This window comes from Vanellus vanellus (genome assembly GCF_965231255.1).
Source record: "Vanellus vanellus genome assembly, chromosome: 11".
NCBI classification, from domain to species: Eukaryota; Metazoa; Chordata; class Aves; order Charadriiformes; family Charadriidae; genus Vanellus; species Vanellus vanellus.
Genome location: NC_138916.1, coordinates 17,493,929 through 17,510,778, shown reverse-complemented (window position 1 = coordinate 17,510,778; position 16,850 = coordinate 17,493,929). Strand labels below are relative to the sequence as shown.

Here is a 16,850-nt window from a genome sequence, read left to right as displayed (position 1 = left end):
TCATAGGAGGAAGATAAAGTGTTTTTTTTTCTTTCATAGCTGTAAGCAGAATCAAAAGGCTCATTATTATAAGCAACAGTTAAGCAAAATGTTAATTGCATATTAAGAAAATTTAGAGCAATCTCTCTAGAGCAGAAGTCTATGATAGCTATTAAGGACAGATGGGCCACAGTATTATGAGTCTCTGCTTAAAGAAGCAATTATAGTCTCAAATACTATAAATACCCTGGATTTCTGAGTTTGAAGTTTCAGCCATAGTATTTTCTGGGTTTATGCCAGAATCATTAGCCAGCCAGCCCGTTTACCTCCTCGAGTCACTGCCGTACATCAAGGCAGTAAATGGGTCTTACAAGATCAGGCCTGCAAGAGCTGTTATGTCAAGACTCTCATGTCTGAGGAATGGCATTTTTGGGGAACACACTGTTAAGCGTTGGATTTTTTTGCCATGTGGAACCACAGTCTAGTCATGCTCAGGAGTTGGAATCACAGCAGTAATTTCAGTGGCCATCAGACAGTTAAACAATATCTGTCTTGTAATATCTTGCAAGAAAATCAAGCAGCCAGAGTCTCTCTGTTGTCTTACACTTAAAAGACAAAACAAAATGTTGCATTTCACCTGTGCAACACTAATTGCATTTGTCGTGGTCCTTGCATTTCTCACCTATTACGTTATACCGCAATTGTTTCAATTTTCTGCTGCTTAAAAGTGAGAATTTCAGTAAACATGAGCACTGAACTGTAGTCTGTAGTTGGGATGGTGCTGTCGTGCTTGACATATTTACTGAGTGCAGTTATTTTCTGTTCCGCAGATGCATCAAACGTCGCAGCCGCAAGGATTTAATTTCTGTTCTTCCGCTGTTTCATCTCCACTGACCAAATCTATGTCTCTAATGTCAATTAGTAAACCAGTGCTGGACAGTGAGTAACGCAATTTTCCCTTATCCTTATCCATTCTGTCATCTGTATTATTAAGTATATCTTGCTACCTTCCCAAGGCAGAGTTTGCTCATACCTGCTCTTGCTTTCCTGTACGATGTGAAATATATGTTTCACTGCTGCATGGGATTCTGGGTGGCAAGGGAGAACCCATTCAGTTTAGATCCATATTTTGTTCTTCCCAGCTTATCCCTCGTATTTACAGTTCCATTTGGTTTCTTTTGTTTCTTTTTTCTTAATTGCATTACTGGTACAAAACCTATGATTTATTGAGTTTGTTATTAAAAAAAACAAGGTTGAATTTGGCATCCTTTTAGGATTTCTTCCTTTGTTGAGGTAAATTCCACTAGAGATCTTATTTTCCTACTTCTGGAATTTTTTGAAAGTTTATATATGAAAACTTGAGAATCCATGGCTTTGTCTCATTGGGGAAGTTTATTGCTGTTTATTTTGAGTTAAATGTTTTGAGGTAGTTGGGTGTAATTTATTGCATCTTATTCCTGAATAAAAGATGATTAGGTGAAATTTTTCAGTTTAGCTTAATTGAAGCAACAACAAGCACTTAATTTTGCAACTTGAGTGAATTGATTCTTTCAGCTGAAAAAGTCATTCAAAAGGCTGCAGCTGGATGTGCTTAGGAAGGGCCATGTAACACATGTTTTCATTTTATTAATTGCCAGCCAGAAACAGTATTGGCATTTTAGATCATGTCTTGTCAATCAGTGATGGTCTCTGATCTTTTCCTCTTTATTAACATGTTTCTTCCTTGCAAAGCTGAACAAGGGAAAGGTGCTTTTAAGAAAGGCTTTTTATTCAAGTAGGAGGCTTGCTGGAGGAAGTTCACAGAGATTATGCTTTGTAGGAGATGTTTTTTAATTCTTTGCCATCGTTCTTCCATGATTAATAAGCATGTGGCCTAACGTATGTGTCCCCCAGCAACGGTAACCAAAACACTGTCAAATCTGTCCAAATCAGACCTGCTCTTGCTTTCTGTAATGGCGCACCCTCTTTCCTCCTTGGGCTTAAGGCCTTCATTATTTTTTTTTTTTTGAAGCAACCAATTTATTGGCATTGGATCCAGTTGCTAACCAAACACCATAAATAACTCCGCTAGCTCCCAGAAAACACGCTCTGGGTGGCTGAGAGAGCCTGGCCAGCTGAGGCTCATCTCCCTCGAGACTTTCCTTCAGGCCCATGGCGGGGGGCTACAACAGAGGTTTTGTGCCTTTATCTTGGAATCAGACAACTTGCGACCTTCCTGCTCTTCTCTGTCTTGTGACCCATGTTAAAAATGCCAACAAGGCCTGAGCTTGTGTTGGACAGGTTTGATTATCCCATCTTCTTCTAGAGTCGGCCTAGCCACAATGGTCTCGTTGAGAGAGAAGGAGAAGAGAAGGTATAAGAAGCTTTCCAGAGGGGCTGTGGAAGAAATAGCAGAGTTAGTCTGCTTTGAGGCAGATGTCTGTGAGTTTTGGACACTGAAATTAAGAATTACTAATGCTCCTGTGAGCTTTATTTTCTCAGTACTTAATTTGCAACACCTCAGAAGGGCCTCCTTTTTATAGGAAGGTGGTTTCTGAAAGTCGATGCATTTGAGGCGGTTGATGTGAGCATCCAAAAGGATGACTCACCTTGAAAATTTAGGTCATGGATTCTCTTCCCAACTCTGACACTTTCCTGACTTTGGAAACTTCAGTAAATCACTTCATTCTTCCTCAGTCACTTTGAAAGAGGAATAGTGCTACTTGAGCTGTGACTGTAAGTCCATGTGAAGCAGCTTTAGTGCCTTTTACAAGAAGGTCTTGGTGTATAAACTCCCTTGCATCACCTAGGTTTGACATTGATGTTGTTGCAGCAGAATACCGCAGAGCTATGCAAGCATAAATCCTTGATTTCGTGGAGGTGAATTCTAGGAAGAATTTAATTCTTCATTACACTTGCAGTAGGTAGGTGTTTAAAAAAAAAATTCTCTGATCCCTGCAAATCTGTCTGAATGGGAAGAAAGCAACATGTTCTGCACAAAAGCTTCAAAAACAAAATCCAAATGAATAAACATGGAGGACTCTCTCTTATTTTTCCCATTTATTGTCATATGTACTGAGGAAGGAGCAATTTCCAAGACTGAGTTTCTAATCCACACTCCATCTGATGCCTCAGATGTTCCAAGAGCTGCTGTGGCCATTCACAACTGTTAATCCTTCAGCATTTTATAGAGGGAGGTCACAAGAGCTGTTGGCTGGAGTGCTCGGAAGACTGCTTTCGGCTTTGGAATAGCAAATTTCCAGTGTGGAGCATTGTTATAAAGCCAGGAACTGCTATAAATAAAACCACTGAAATGGAAGTTGAATTGAACTGTGCTGGAGGAGGTGGTTCTATTTACAGTAAAGTATTATTGTTCATCTTGACTTTTAGTCTAAATAGACAGTAGACTACAGAAGAAAGCAGTGTTGCCTAGTCATGTTCTTCAGGTCTGGGACACTGGAACAACTCCTTTGAAAGGCAGTCTAAACAAAATTAACACATGAACCTTGCTAAGAATTCTTCAATTTAAATGCCTTTCATTGGGTCCCTCTAGGGTTGTTCTGCTTACGTTGGAAAAGCATGTGCATAATTTTAGTCAAATCGCCTCTAGGCAGTTGGCATTTAGGACTAATGGCTGAAGGAAAATTTTAGGGGAGTTTGCTTTGCGTTGCTTGCATTGCATTGGATATTCCTGAGATAGTATTTTTATATTCTGAATTCAGTTTTGGAGTATGATATCAGCAATACAAAAAATTCTCTTTTTATGTGCCCGAAAGGACATGTTTTATTTGAAGAGAGTAATAATTGCTGTTTCTTTCTCTTAGAAGTTTAATACTGATAAAGTCTTTAGCCTCTTTTCCCTGTTGTGCAAGCAAATTGATTTACATGTGCCATGGAATGACTTAAAAGTGCCTGAATATATGTGCTGAAGCTGTAGATGCTTAGTATAGGACCCTTAGGTCAGACCTGTCCCATAGGCAGAGTTTCCTCAGCCCTGTTCCAGTCATCTTTCCCGAGGACACACTGATGTACCACATGAGCGATGGGTATCCAGCAACCTGACATTGGTCAGGTCACAGCTCGGAGGTTTCTGCCTGTTCTTGTACAATGAGAAGGTTTGGGAAATACAGCCCTTAGGCATCTCTATAAGAGGCTGTGTAGCAATTTCAGTTAAGAGTGGCTAGCTGGCTCCTACATCTCCTTTCAGAGAAGATTATACTTATAAAGAACTGTTGCAAAGCTGCTGCTATGCAAGAGCTGCTCTTAAAATTAAATTATTTTTAAACAGGAATTACAGTAAACCCTTCTAATTTGCAAAGTTTGTAGACGAGAGCATGAACAAATAGCAGGGATTCCTGGAAAAGTGCATAGTGCTGGAAGATAAATATAACTTTGCAAATTGAAATAAGCAGAAGGCAGAGCAGTAGCATGTCTGAGAAAAGATGATTAAACTTGCTGTCATTATCCTACTGGTAATGGGAGATTTGATGTCATTGACTGATTGCTGAGTTTGGCACCGTGTTTGGTAGACTTCTTCCAGGCAAGGACAGGAGTGGGTGTGGAGGGGCTTTTCTCATGTTTAGGCAGTTTCTTTATAACAAGGACTGTGAGTTTTAGAAGGAAGCGGCGGAAGGGATGCTTGGTTTTTCTGTTTTATATTGGACAAGAAAAGAAAGGCAATTTAGGTCTCTGCATTTTAAAGCTGGAAGCTTTTAAGTGCGTAACATTACCAAAATGCTGCTGGTTTTTTTTTTTAGAGGTAGAAGTGACAGCAACCTTCCTAGGCAGATAAAGGCAACACTTCAGATAAAGTATCCTTGGTATACCCAGCAGCTTTGGTGTCATTTAACTGCAAAAAACAACCTTAAACAAATATCTTGAGTTGTTTTAGTTTGATTCCCTGGCAGTTATTTCAGTGAAGCAGATGCCCTTTGTCCAGAGACCCACTAAGTTGTTGGTATTCTGTTTAGGAAAAAAACTGTTCACATGTAAGTCTTCATTTAAGAGTTCCTATAAAAAGATGACAGCAAAGATCAGAAAGCCTTGAACCTCGACTTAAGCATGCAGTGAGGCCTGCATCCCCCAAAACCTGCATCCTCTGGAATTTGTACTTTCTCAATCCTTTGCTTCTTGTGCCTTTGCTGAAGCCAGCTGCTTTGCAGACATTTCCTTTGCTTTGGTTTTAGTTTGCTTTGGCCGCTTTCCTCTCCTTTTTATTATTAAATGCATTTTCAAGCATGCTCTAATGTCTGCTGTTAACCCACTTCTCAGCCCAGGGCCGGACTCGACCATCGAGACGAATCTCCTTCTCCTTCAGCATCTCTCCACTCATTCCTAAGTCTAAAACTCTCTTTTCTATTGGCTCTTCTTCCAGTGATGAGGAGGAGGAGTTGGATAGTAAGTAATCGTTTTCTGTGCGTTGCAGCCATAATGGGTGGAAACACAGGGAAATCTGGTTTTCTGCTTTAGACCTTGAAGTTTTACTTTGCAAACATTGAACTAACCTTTCCATTGCGTGATGTCTAACAGCATTATCTTAGTCCTGTATCTGAATGCTAACTAATGGCAGAATAAAAGGATAAGAATCCAAAGGGTGTTGTACATCAGCACCGTTATGTCTCATCTGGTTAGTTTTGGTCTGTATCCATGTGCAAATACCATCATCCACCTCTCTGACCAGCAATACAGTCGTTACCTTTTTATTTAAACCAGAATACTTGCCTTGAGATCGTTGCAGTGCGTGGAGTTAACAGAAGAGAGAGATCCTTGTCCTCCATAGGTGAGAGTGAGTTCATTGCTCGGTGGAAGCAGGAGAAGAGGAGAGAAGCCCTGATACAAAATTCTGAAAATCTGGCTTACGACTTCACAGTTCCCCTACTGAGCAAAAAGCATACATTGCAACCAGACACCTTAAATCGTCAAGGTGTCCATATCTAGGTCCTGATACTATAATCAGAGTAGTCTTGTTGGGAAACAGGCGAGTGTTATATGGTAGCTTTTTTCCCTCCTGCAAACTCCATTGCTAAAAGAAACCCAACTAAGGCAGTAGATTAAAGTAATTTAGTCTCCTCTTGTTTTTTTAAATAGGCTTATCAAAGATTATTGAAAATGCTCCCTATTTCTTAAGCATGTTTTATTAGACTGTTGAAATAAACCAGAACAGATAATTCTCTAGCTAAAGAGAAAATTCAGAGCAGCTGCATTAGTTGGTTCAAATCAAAGGTTTGCATGGAAACTAGCCCACATCCCTTGTGTTCATACTGGGATGGGGGAAATTGCTTTCCAGCCCAACAGATTTTGGTTGCTGCCTGAATTTAAAAAAATCTCCGCAGCATCCATGTTGTAGGTATCTAAATTCTCCTCCTTACCATTCCCAGTCTTCACTGTGGGTTTGTCGCTTCCCACAAGAAAGTCCTGTGCTCTGCCCAGGTGTGATACTACCCACTGCCATATTTGAGCTCCTGCCTCCTTCCCCTTTGCTCTGTCCTTCTCGTCTGCCTTTAACAAAACTCACAATTCATGGTCTCCACAAAGCGAGCTGCAAACACGCAGCTCTGCATTGATGTCATGCTCCCATGGTAAAAAGTATTCCTAGCTAAACTTCGTGGTGGATTTGGTTTTTCAGTTGGGTTTTTTGGTTGTGGTCGTTTGGTTGGTTTTCTTTTTTATCTCTTTATGTTTGTTTGTTTAAAGCATCCAACCAATTAAGTAATTCCTAATAGTAAGGCTAGGATATAGCAATTTTGGGGTGTATTTCTGTTAGCCTGTACTTATTTCTGTCCCTCCACAGTGCTGGTGTTACTGATGAGCATTTAAAGCGATGTCAGATATTGTCTCAAACAAAAATGCTTTCTTTACATGCGTTTTATTCCCTCATATTTGAGGGTACTGTGGTGACTTTATATAAAGGTTGGTTTAGCCACAGCTATTCGTAAGACTGCTTTGGCAACGGGCATTTTTCATCTAGTAATCCCAGACTAGTTTGTTTATTTTTTCCCATATTCAGGGTTCATTTCTCATGAGAGGAGGGATGTGTTAGTTTTGAGATTGCGCTTGCATTTCACTTACCATTCCTCAACATCTCCATGCCTCTTTTCCTCTACAGTGTGGAGAATTAGTTGCAGGTTTTTTGACATCATGTATTTGAGATGCGGATTTCAGATGGCTGGACAAGCCAGTCTGTGCATTTTAGAAGATTACTGTGAAGCCTTTGGATTTCTTGACCCACAGAAGTTTAATTGCTGCCAGCGTTAAGGAGTTGCAACAGGTTTCTTTTGGTTGCAATATCCAAGTCCAGTCACTGCTTTCTGCATAATGGACTTTGGTGAATTATTTCAAGTCCAGCTGGCCTAGGATATAATTTAGGTGGGTGATGCTTAAAAGGTGTTCTCTTAAGTACACCAAAATTTGGCTGCTCGCCTAGAATTTTTGCACGTAGACAGCAGTCCAGGCCTTTGAACAAAACTAACTTCTTTTGTGGGATGTGAAATCAGGTTTTGCATTTCAGTTTTGAACCTGATTATGATAGGAAACACAGAAATTATGGAAATACACCTTCTTTGCCCCCTTCTATCCCCCCCAAAAAACCCTGAAGGTGAGAAAATGTGTGCTCTTCTGTGCTTATCTTCTTGGGCTTTATAGCTTGCAGCAGAATGTTGATCATGTGATGTTATATTGTAAACTAAAATATGAAATCGTAAACAGGCTTTCACCTTGATTTTTGTTTGGATCCAGTGTCAAGAATCCCCCATTTTTAAGATAAAACACTATTGCAGTAAAAGATAAATAGTACATAATTCAAGTTCCCATGCAATGTACTTTCTCAAGGTGCTGAAAAACAGTCATGAATATCAAATTATTACAGCTCTTGATTCAGCATTTGTTCATATTTCTTCCATTAGCTGCAAAGAAGCAAAAAGGGTTGTGAAATACTTAAATCCCGTCAAACTGATGAATCTATTAAAAAAGGAAAGACTAAGGAGGCTTAGCCCATATTAAAAGTGAACTAGAGTTGAAATGTGAACCAGAGTCACTGGAGTGTTAACCAGGGGGGTGAGAGTCTGTAAATTACTTGTGCGGTCTCAGTAGCCACTTAGTAGTAGAAGACTTCATTTGATATATGTTACAGTACTACTAACTTTGATATATTTGGGATAGATCGTTAATTAGATGAAAGATTTTTGCAAGGGAGATATTAACAGAGATCTCCAAGTAGGGATTAGGTAGTGGAGTATGCCTGTATTTTAGTTTCTCAGTGTGAAGAAGTGATATTTCTGTCTCAGGCTGTGCTGATACTTGAACCAGCAGTTAGGAAAATGTGTATTTTAGAATCACAAGGCGTAACATTGTATACACAGTTTTTCCTAATGCACTTACTGCTTTTGGATAGAGGACCGTCTTCGCCTCTGATGTCAAGTGGCTCTTTTGCCTTCACCCTTAGCTTCAATCTGTTAACAGAATTTGAAGCCAAAGTACTGTTTTTCTTACAGTGTATATGCAGAAGCCCAGTAAGATGATCAGTCATGCTACTTCTTGAATTTCAGATAGGACTGCAAACAGTGCTTTTAGTGAGGGTTTTGTGGAATCCTGGCAAGCCCAGTTACTCTGGAGAGAGCCCTCTCTCCTCTGGATCATATCATCCTGAGTTTTCAGTATTCTTCGATGGTTCTGGTAAATGGTATCAGCTACCTAATCTGCTCCAAATGCATTGTGCACGCCGGTTTCTTGTGGTATAAAGAGAATTTGTGTCATTGGCAGGGCTGCAGCTTCATGTTGAAAGTCAGACTTTCCTCAAGCGTACTGTTGTGTGACTAAGCCCTGGGCTGGTAATGTTTCGTGGAAAACAGAATAAGGCTTCTCTTGTTTCTCCTACTCTTTATGAAGTGCTTCAGGATTTTGATGGGAAAATGAACTATAATTTTATCAAGCAGAAAAGTTTTATACATGAAGCCCGGATGTGTTGTACAATAGATTCTTTCTAGTGCTGTATAAATAAAAGCTTTGTGGCAGAAGGATTCTCATTTATACCTATTGTCATTGAATTGGCAGTTCTGATTCAGATACCCTGATTTACGAGCAAATTTAACAGATGCACATCCTTTGCTTAATAGCTGAAGAACGATAAAAACACTAAGCAGGCTTTCACCTCAGCATCGAATTTGAGAGCACCTAAGGCTACAGGGAGTGGGCTTTAGCCTGAGCACATGAAACCTATTCTAAACACTGACTTCTGGACTTCTGGAAAACATTTCCCCTTCCTCTTGAGCCATTCAAATATGCAAGCTATGTTTTTAAAATCAGCGGGCTAAGATTGCAGTCTAACATGTCACCCCCCCACCCCTCCGATCTTTTCCAGGTACACAGGCATTCGGCGGCCCCACGGGTTCCTCGGTTCAGAGGTACGGTATTCTGGGGGTGTCGCGTCTCTTCTTTAGTGGTAACTTGACAGTGCTAGGTTAGCGGTTGGACTTGCTGATCTTAAAGGTCTCTTCCAACCAAAACGATTCTATGGTTCTGGTGGGACTTCTGCAGTGGGCTCTGGTTTGGACACCCAAAAGCCCTTCTGGCACCAGTGTGCTTCAGCTGAAATGACAAGTTGTGAAGCTTGTGAAAATCAGTCCTGTATGCCTAAAAGCTGAAGAATATTTTAGATCGTAGAGTATGAAAGTCAGCTCTAGGTTGTATCTTTAACAAGGCTTTGTGTTTATGCATAGCTAATAACATATCACATTACCTATTATTGAGCAGTATTAGTTTACCCTGAGTTATATTTTATGCTAAAAGTAGTTGTTCCTCTCTTTTGTTAATTCTGTCTACATTTCTATAATGAAAGCCAAAACAATCATGTTCTTGTACATCCCTTTTCATCCTTGCAAGCTGTAGAGAGGAGATAATCTTTCTGGTGGGTGCTGGCTTTAAAAGCGCTTGCCTGGGGGAAGGATGTTTGTGGCATTGAGGGAGCTGTGTGTCTGGTCTCTGTGTCACTCTGATAGTTTCGGCTTTGTTTCGGGGCTGGGAGGCTTTTCACCTCTGCTCACTGCTGGTTTCTCCTCCTTGATTTCATTTGTCTTTCTGTCATTCTGCTTTTTGTTTTACTACCTATCAATGGACTGTGTCATTTTCTTTAATGCAGTAATAGTTTCCTCCATAATTTCTTTTTCTTACATAAAATCTGAACAAGTCAAAAGCTTGTGCATGTAAAGACTGGTAGAAAATATCTGGCGTCCTAGAAATGCCTAAAGTAATACAAATAACCATTGCTTCCTTCGTATTGATATTCTCATTTCTCAGGGGAGGCTTTGCAGCCGGTGTGGTTCTGTTAAGGACAGTCACTGCCTTTTCAGAGTTCATTATATGTCTTTCTCTGGAAGGAGATCTCTCTTTTAAGGATGTGTGCATGTCAGTCCCTTTCTGTCTGAAATATCGATGGTTAAATGCCAAGACTGACTGTATCTGCAGTATTGACTGTGTAAATGGGCAGATGCTGTGAGCTGGTTAGTGGTTATTTGGCCACGGGAGCAGCAGAGGGTGCTATGGCATGGCTGGAGAATGGAGCTTGCTTAAAAACAGATCAAAGGATTCCTTGAAACATGACAAACTACTGGATTGGCATTTTGTCTTCATTTTGCCTTCTCTGGTATAACACCATAGAGCAACCCATGTCTCTATTGGTTAATAAATGCATTTGTACTTTAAAAAAGAATCTGTTTAATAGGTGCTGGGGTGGGGGGAGAGGAGGGGAAGAAAAAGCAACCTCTTTCTTTTTTCATTTTAGCATATCTGAAGAGAGCAGCAGTGTCCTCCCTGGTAAAAGTGTAACAAAAGTCAGTCGCACCTTCAGCTACCTCAGGAATAAAATGTCCAGCAGCAAGAAGAGCAAAGTAAGTGCTTCTTGTGATTTATACAGCTGTGAAATTCCCATAGGTAGCAGAGATGAATTCTGTGTTTCAGTGTGTTTCCTTATGGTGGTATTTATGTCTTTGCCTGACTTTCTTTTCTTTATTCCTCCTTTCTTCCTTTTGCGAGGGGAGGATTGCCTGGGGGGTAATAGGGAACAGCTACATGGGAAATTTTAGCACCCCAAAATTGAAATGCATCTGACGCGAGTTTTTCTGTGCAATGTTTTTTGCCTGTTTTCCCCACAGAATGAAGCTTCATTTATTATAGAGAATAGATTGCACTCCAGCATGAGTTATGGCTTCGCAGTGATTGATGGATCTAATTTTTATAGAACCTGAGAGGTGTTTAATAAAATGAGGGCAGGAGCTGTAGGAGGGGACTCGCTGCTGAAGGCTGTATTGTGTTTCCCTTTTATTTTTACCTGTGCCACAAAGTTCCCGTGCACCGCTGGAGAAGTTGCTCAAACTGTGACCTTTAGTGATGGCCAATATTTATATTTGCCCCTTTCTTCCGTCCTTGAAACCCTGGGATTCAATTTGCTGGAGGTTAAGCACTGCTCAGCACAGCTGAATTTCCTGGTAACGGCATTGGTTACAGAAATAATTACATTAATGCTAAATACTTCACACAAACAGGCCGTTGTTGCCTTAGATTGTCCCCTGAAGATTAATATACGTTTGGGGGTTTTTTGGCCTTGGTTGGATTTTTTACTTGAATGTCATCTCAGTTTCTGATGTCTGACAGAAGCGCCGTGCCTCACATGAGCAATGTGTGTTACATAGTTAGGTGATGTGCGGCTAATATGTTGGTTAATACTATTGGAAGGCCCCTGAGACACATAATTATGTATTCTGATGAGTGTCTGAGTAGCAAACAGGAAACAAAACGAGGCATAATGAGCTTTGTGCCTATCGCAGGATAAGGCTGGGGTGAAGCGTACATGAATGGGGAGGGGTCACGTTTCATCTGCACAAGAAAACTTGATTTTAGCCTTTCCCAACATAAGCACTTGAAGTTTCAGCCTGTTCCTCTAACACCGGGTTTGTGTGCTCTCGTAGTCCAACGCACATTTTGATACGCGTTTTTGGGGGATTGCATCACCTTTGCAATGAGGTACCAGCTGTAGCGAGATCAGTCATCCTAATGCACAGTTCCTCTTTGTGGAGCTGCCTTTAAAGACACAAGCTGCGGGTACCAGCAGCTCAGAGCTGCTGCTGAGCGGCTTTAAGACAATGCTCTTCCCTGCCGCAAAGTATAATGTAAAAATAAAAAAATAATCTGTTTACATAGAAACCTCTGCGCAAACCGCTAGCGAGAAATTGTGGAGCGTGTTGCACAGCCTGTGAACGAGACTGGAAATTTGTTAACTGGTTCTTGCACTTCGGGTGTGTAATCTCTAAAGCAAGAACTGGAGAGAGATATGTATGTGTAAGAGATCTGGTTGGGACAGGTAAGAAAATACAACAGAAGTGCTTTGAGATATTTGCTCTGCCTTTGTTAATTAGGTGCAGTCTGATTTCACTAATTTCATGATTGTGTCTGAAACTGTGGATAAAGAATTGCTCCAAATTCCCAACAATAATACACATTACAAAAACTGCAGCTCATGTCAGTTCTGATATTTTTACTAACTAAAAGGCCACAATACCATTCAAATGACAATTTCTTCTCTGCTAGCAGTGGAATGTTTGCATTACGTACATTTTTAAAGCTTCAGCTGTACACTTAAATAATTTTACCGAAAAAATCTTGGGAACACTGATTTCTTAGAAGCATTATGGCTGATGAAAACCTGCAAGAGTTAAAAAGAAAAACAACAAACCTTGAAAGAGGAAGTTGGACAGGAAGGGTTGGTTTCTGCTGCTGTCTGGGCTGTTAGGAGGGTGAGAGGCTTCAACTTCTTTCCAACTAGGTTTTACTTTTCTCCAAACCTTCAGAAATGAACCGTTTTCTAAGATGAACCGTAAAATAAAGCACATCTGAGCCTACTAATGGCAATGGCTCTTTTGAAAATGGTGTAAATGGTTGTGTAAAAAAACCCTAAAAATAAAAGGGTGTTTGGAGTATTAACTGTAAGGGGATACTGATAGAAGTTTGTGAATTTACCCATGTCTGGCGTATAGTTTGTGCTATTCAGGGATTAGTCAGCGAGTCTCTTGAAATCGGTAGCTTGCGCTGATTCACGTTTATGAAGTCTAAAACATGCTATGTCTCTGTCAAATTAGAAAAAAAAAAAAATCCACCTCAATTCTTTATTTGGGTAGAGGGTTTCTGGGAAATGACAACAAAAAAATTAGCATGAGCAATTTCTCCTTTTCCTTGACTTGCGCAGTTATTAGGCAGTGCTATACCACCCACAGCGTTTCAGTATATATAGTAAGAGTTGTAAGTGTTTGAAAGGACTAGGAGACAGGCAGTATTTGTGACCTGTAGAGCAGGAGGAGCGCAAACACAGGAAACCTTTCTGTCTGGGAAATCTTCTGCAGCGCTTGGTGTACTGAAGTACTGCATAGCAACACTGAGGTATGTCAAAATTCAATTTTTCTGTGTCCCAAACATCACAGAGGGTTTGATTTACCACCTTCTGCCTTTTAAATGGGTGGTCTTATATTGACTTGTGACTTCTAAAATATTAATCCAATCCTTTCCTGCCTGTATTTTTTTTTTTAATTTTTTTTTTTTTTTTAGCCGTGGAAGTTAGGGTAGGGCAAGATGAAAGCAGTAGCAAAGTAGCTAAAATCATCTTCAAGGAAGTTAGCAGCAATCGTCCCGCCCTCCCTCTTTTGCTCAACTCCTCTCTGACTGCCATCCTCCCCGGACGCCCGTGCCGGCAGCTCTTGGCCATCGCAATGGGCTAATGCTGGTGGGGAGCAGCTCTCCTGCCCCCGGGGGAAGGATGTCGATAAAATGGAATAGATTTGCCGAAGTACCTCAGATAACAGTGAAGCTAGTAGGACTTAAGCATTGGGAGGTAAGAGCTCTGTAGTTAATTTTGGAGCGGGATGCACTGCTGCAGCGCACGGTCTGTTATTTCGGGCCGTGTGACAGAGTTGCGGTACCCCTCGTGTCTATTAGCGCACGTCGGCACAGGTTCAGCCATGAAGCTGTGCTTCAAGTCACGCTGGCAGCTCCGATAGCGCAGGAAGATGGGTTTGTTCCTACAGTCCCTTCATAAAAAAAAAAACCCTGTTGCAGAAAAAAAAATAAATAAATAAGGTCTCGTTTTGAGACCTTGTACTTCAGTGGTATGGCTGCATCCCGTGTGTGAAGTTTGCTGTTTCCTCCTTGACGATGGTGCACCCGTTTCCTGTTTTTCCCGGGGTCGTTCAGCTTTAATTAAAATGTTTTTTACAGTGTTTTTATGAAGACAGGGTATTATTCCAGACTCCAGAGTTACTGGGATTTGCAGTAAACACCAGGTACATTTAAAGTATGAGATGGTGAATCTCCTTTCAGCGTCTTAAGCATGAGAGTCACAAGATCTGCCTTGAGCATAGGGTGATCTTTTCTCCCGGAGCTTCACAAGTTTTGGCAATGGAGCAAAACTCCAGGCGTCAGCTTGGTCCCATCAGCCAAGGACTAAACTGCAGAGTTTTAGTTCTTGAATCCTGCCAGGCTGGGCATGGTTAAAGGTGGGCAGGTCAGTGGATGGAAAACGGGGCTGCGGAGGTTTACGTGGGGTGGTGATCCGAGCTGATGGCTTAAAGGAGGCAGAGATGTGCCACAAAGCAGACTCTTCCTGGCGTGTTTTCTGCTTCAGACAGGATTATTCCATACTGTAATGCTCCTGGGTTTGCTTATTTGCAGAATAAAATAGCGTTTGGGGCCAGTAAATAGACTTTCTCTTTATGAGGCTTTGCAGGGAGAGACTCCAACACTGGCGTTTTGCCTGCGGTGTGCTGGGAGAGGGGAGACCTGAGGCTGAGTTACTAATTATTTGAGTGTGTCATCAAAGGCTCAAAAGTTCCCCCCCCCACGGTGACTGCAGAGTTCAGTGCCTCTTTTAACCGCTTCATGGCGGTTGCTCACGTGGGCTGCTCTGCAGCTCTCTGATATTTAGACTGTGACAATATTTAGCGAAGGGTATATGGCATATACATAACAAAATGCAAAGATAAGCTTACAGAAGCCTTTACCAATTTCTGGTTAAGCTTCTCTTTCAGATGCCATGAAATCTGCAGTAACAGTTAAAGATCTGGAGCTGAATTGTATGGTAAACATTTCATAGGGCAGTATGTAGAAAGACAAGCAGTCACTGTAATTCAAGTTTGGAGTTTTTCTGTGGAGTTCCCTTTAAAAATTGTTTGGGAGAATTCCAAATCCATGAAAGGCTGCAGGGAAAAACGTTTCAAATTTTTAGTATTTAGCATTTTCTATCTCAGGTAGCGATAGAAAGGTAAGCAAAAACTCTGTTAAAAGTTGGAGAAGCTGGCTGTGCTTGCCATCTTTCCAAGGTGAGTAGCCCAGAGGTTGAACTGCGGCTTCCAGAAGACAAGATAATCTTTTGCAGCGTTGCTGTTGTTCCTCAGCCTTTCTGTGATGCCATATTTTGAGAGTTTTTGAAAGAATCATTTCCCCAACAAGCTTCACATAGTTACTTGGAGTTGTGTGAAACTGCTAGTCAGAAGGAAAACGGAGGTGGAAATATTCTGGCAGTGATGCTGTACAGGCACCGAGGAAGAGCTTGAGCTTGTGTTCTCCATTAAAAATGCAGTCGCACAGCACGGGTCTTATGGGTTGGCCTTAGAAATTAACTGTGTTGAAAGTTTGATACGCATTACACGTGGTGTTTGCATTTAACACAATTCATTGAAAGTGCCGGAGAGGTTGATGAGAGCCCAGAAGAAGAGGTAAGTCATTAAACCAAGCAAATGTACAACAAAGGTGGAAGAAAATAGCTGCCTTCAGAACGGACTCGGTTTCATCTCCGCTGGTGAGATACCCGGGCTCTGCGAGTCGGTAGTGTGTTGATCCACATGCACGGGGGCTGTGAGCTGACTTTTTTAACAGAGCTGTGCAGATACGTGGCTATTGTTAAGGTGTGCACCGATCGATATCGTCATAGTGCCAAAGGCAAACACTGAAGAATTTGTAACTAAAGAATAGAGCTCTGCAAACTAACAAGGCGTTTGCTCGTTTTCTCTCGGCAGGAAAAAGAGAAAGATAAAGAGAAGACTAAAGAGAAGGACAAAGATTCCAAGGAGAAGGAAAAAGATAAGAAGCTGTTAAACGGACATCTCTTCACTGCAACCTCCGTTGTAGCCCAGGCAACCTGTTACCACTGTATGAAACCTTTCAATAAGGATTCGTACTACTGTGCAAGTAAGTCGGGGAGTTTTCCCTCCCTTCCTTTCGTTTTTCATTAAATCTGACATGGGAAATGCGAACTTTACACTTTATTTTCCTCTTGCTTAAGGGTGGGAGGGAGACTTTGGAGATTAGTGATCCTTGGAGCAGCATGTTGCCTTATGGAAGCTGGACTGAAATGAGTCGTGGCTGCAAGGAGGTGTCCTGCAACCTCCTTCCTAGCCTGTGCTCGGACACCTCAGCATCCCGCGGGCTTTTCTGCCCCTGCTTATTCGGATGTATCAGTCAGCTGGAGGACTTTGGTTATTTCAGCTGTATGTTATGGCTTGGGGCTGAGGTGCTTTGTTGGGATGGATGGAGGACAGGGAAAGCTGGCTTGGACCATGGCCTTTAGTTCCAGCGGGGAAAAAAATGTCCCGCCCATCTTTAGGGTATTGCTTTAGTTCTCTGAAACACTGCTTCGGTGAGCCCTCGGGGAGAACAGCGTGGTACAAAAAGGAAATACTAACCCTCTTCGTGAAATTGTATCACGGGTCAAATGGCAACTACCTGTGTGCATGTGAAGTACGTGCGTTACGGTGCAGGCAGTATGGGAACCACAGCGGAGGGTTTCTGCGAGATTGGTGATTTTGTTCTCTTTTCTTATCGGGCGGTTTCTCATGCCTGTAGCTCGATAAGGTCAGCAG

General features: G+C 41.5%; 1 protein-coding gene across 1 annotated transcript in view; it reads left to right on the top strand.

Moving 5' to 3' along the window:
• AKAP13 (A-kinase anchoring protein 13) overlaps positions 1–16,850 on the top strand; it is a gene marked incomplete at its 5' end in the record, with an annotated part of 158,770 nt that overhangs the window by 118,422 nt on the left and 23,498 nt on the right. The window contains 5 exons of the mRNA XM_082488901.1: positions 810–918; positions 5,230–5,355; positions 9,314–9,356; positions 10,733–10,838; positions 16,008–16,179. Of these exons, the coding sequence (XP_082345027.1) occupies positions 810–918; positions 5,230–5,355; positions 9,314–9,356; positions 10,733–10,838; positions 16,008–16,179 (556 nt within the window). The remainder of the gene's footprint in view (positions 1–809; positions 919–5,229; positions 5,356–9,313; positions 9,357–10,732; positions 10,839–16,007; positions 16,180–16,850) is intronic.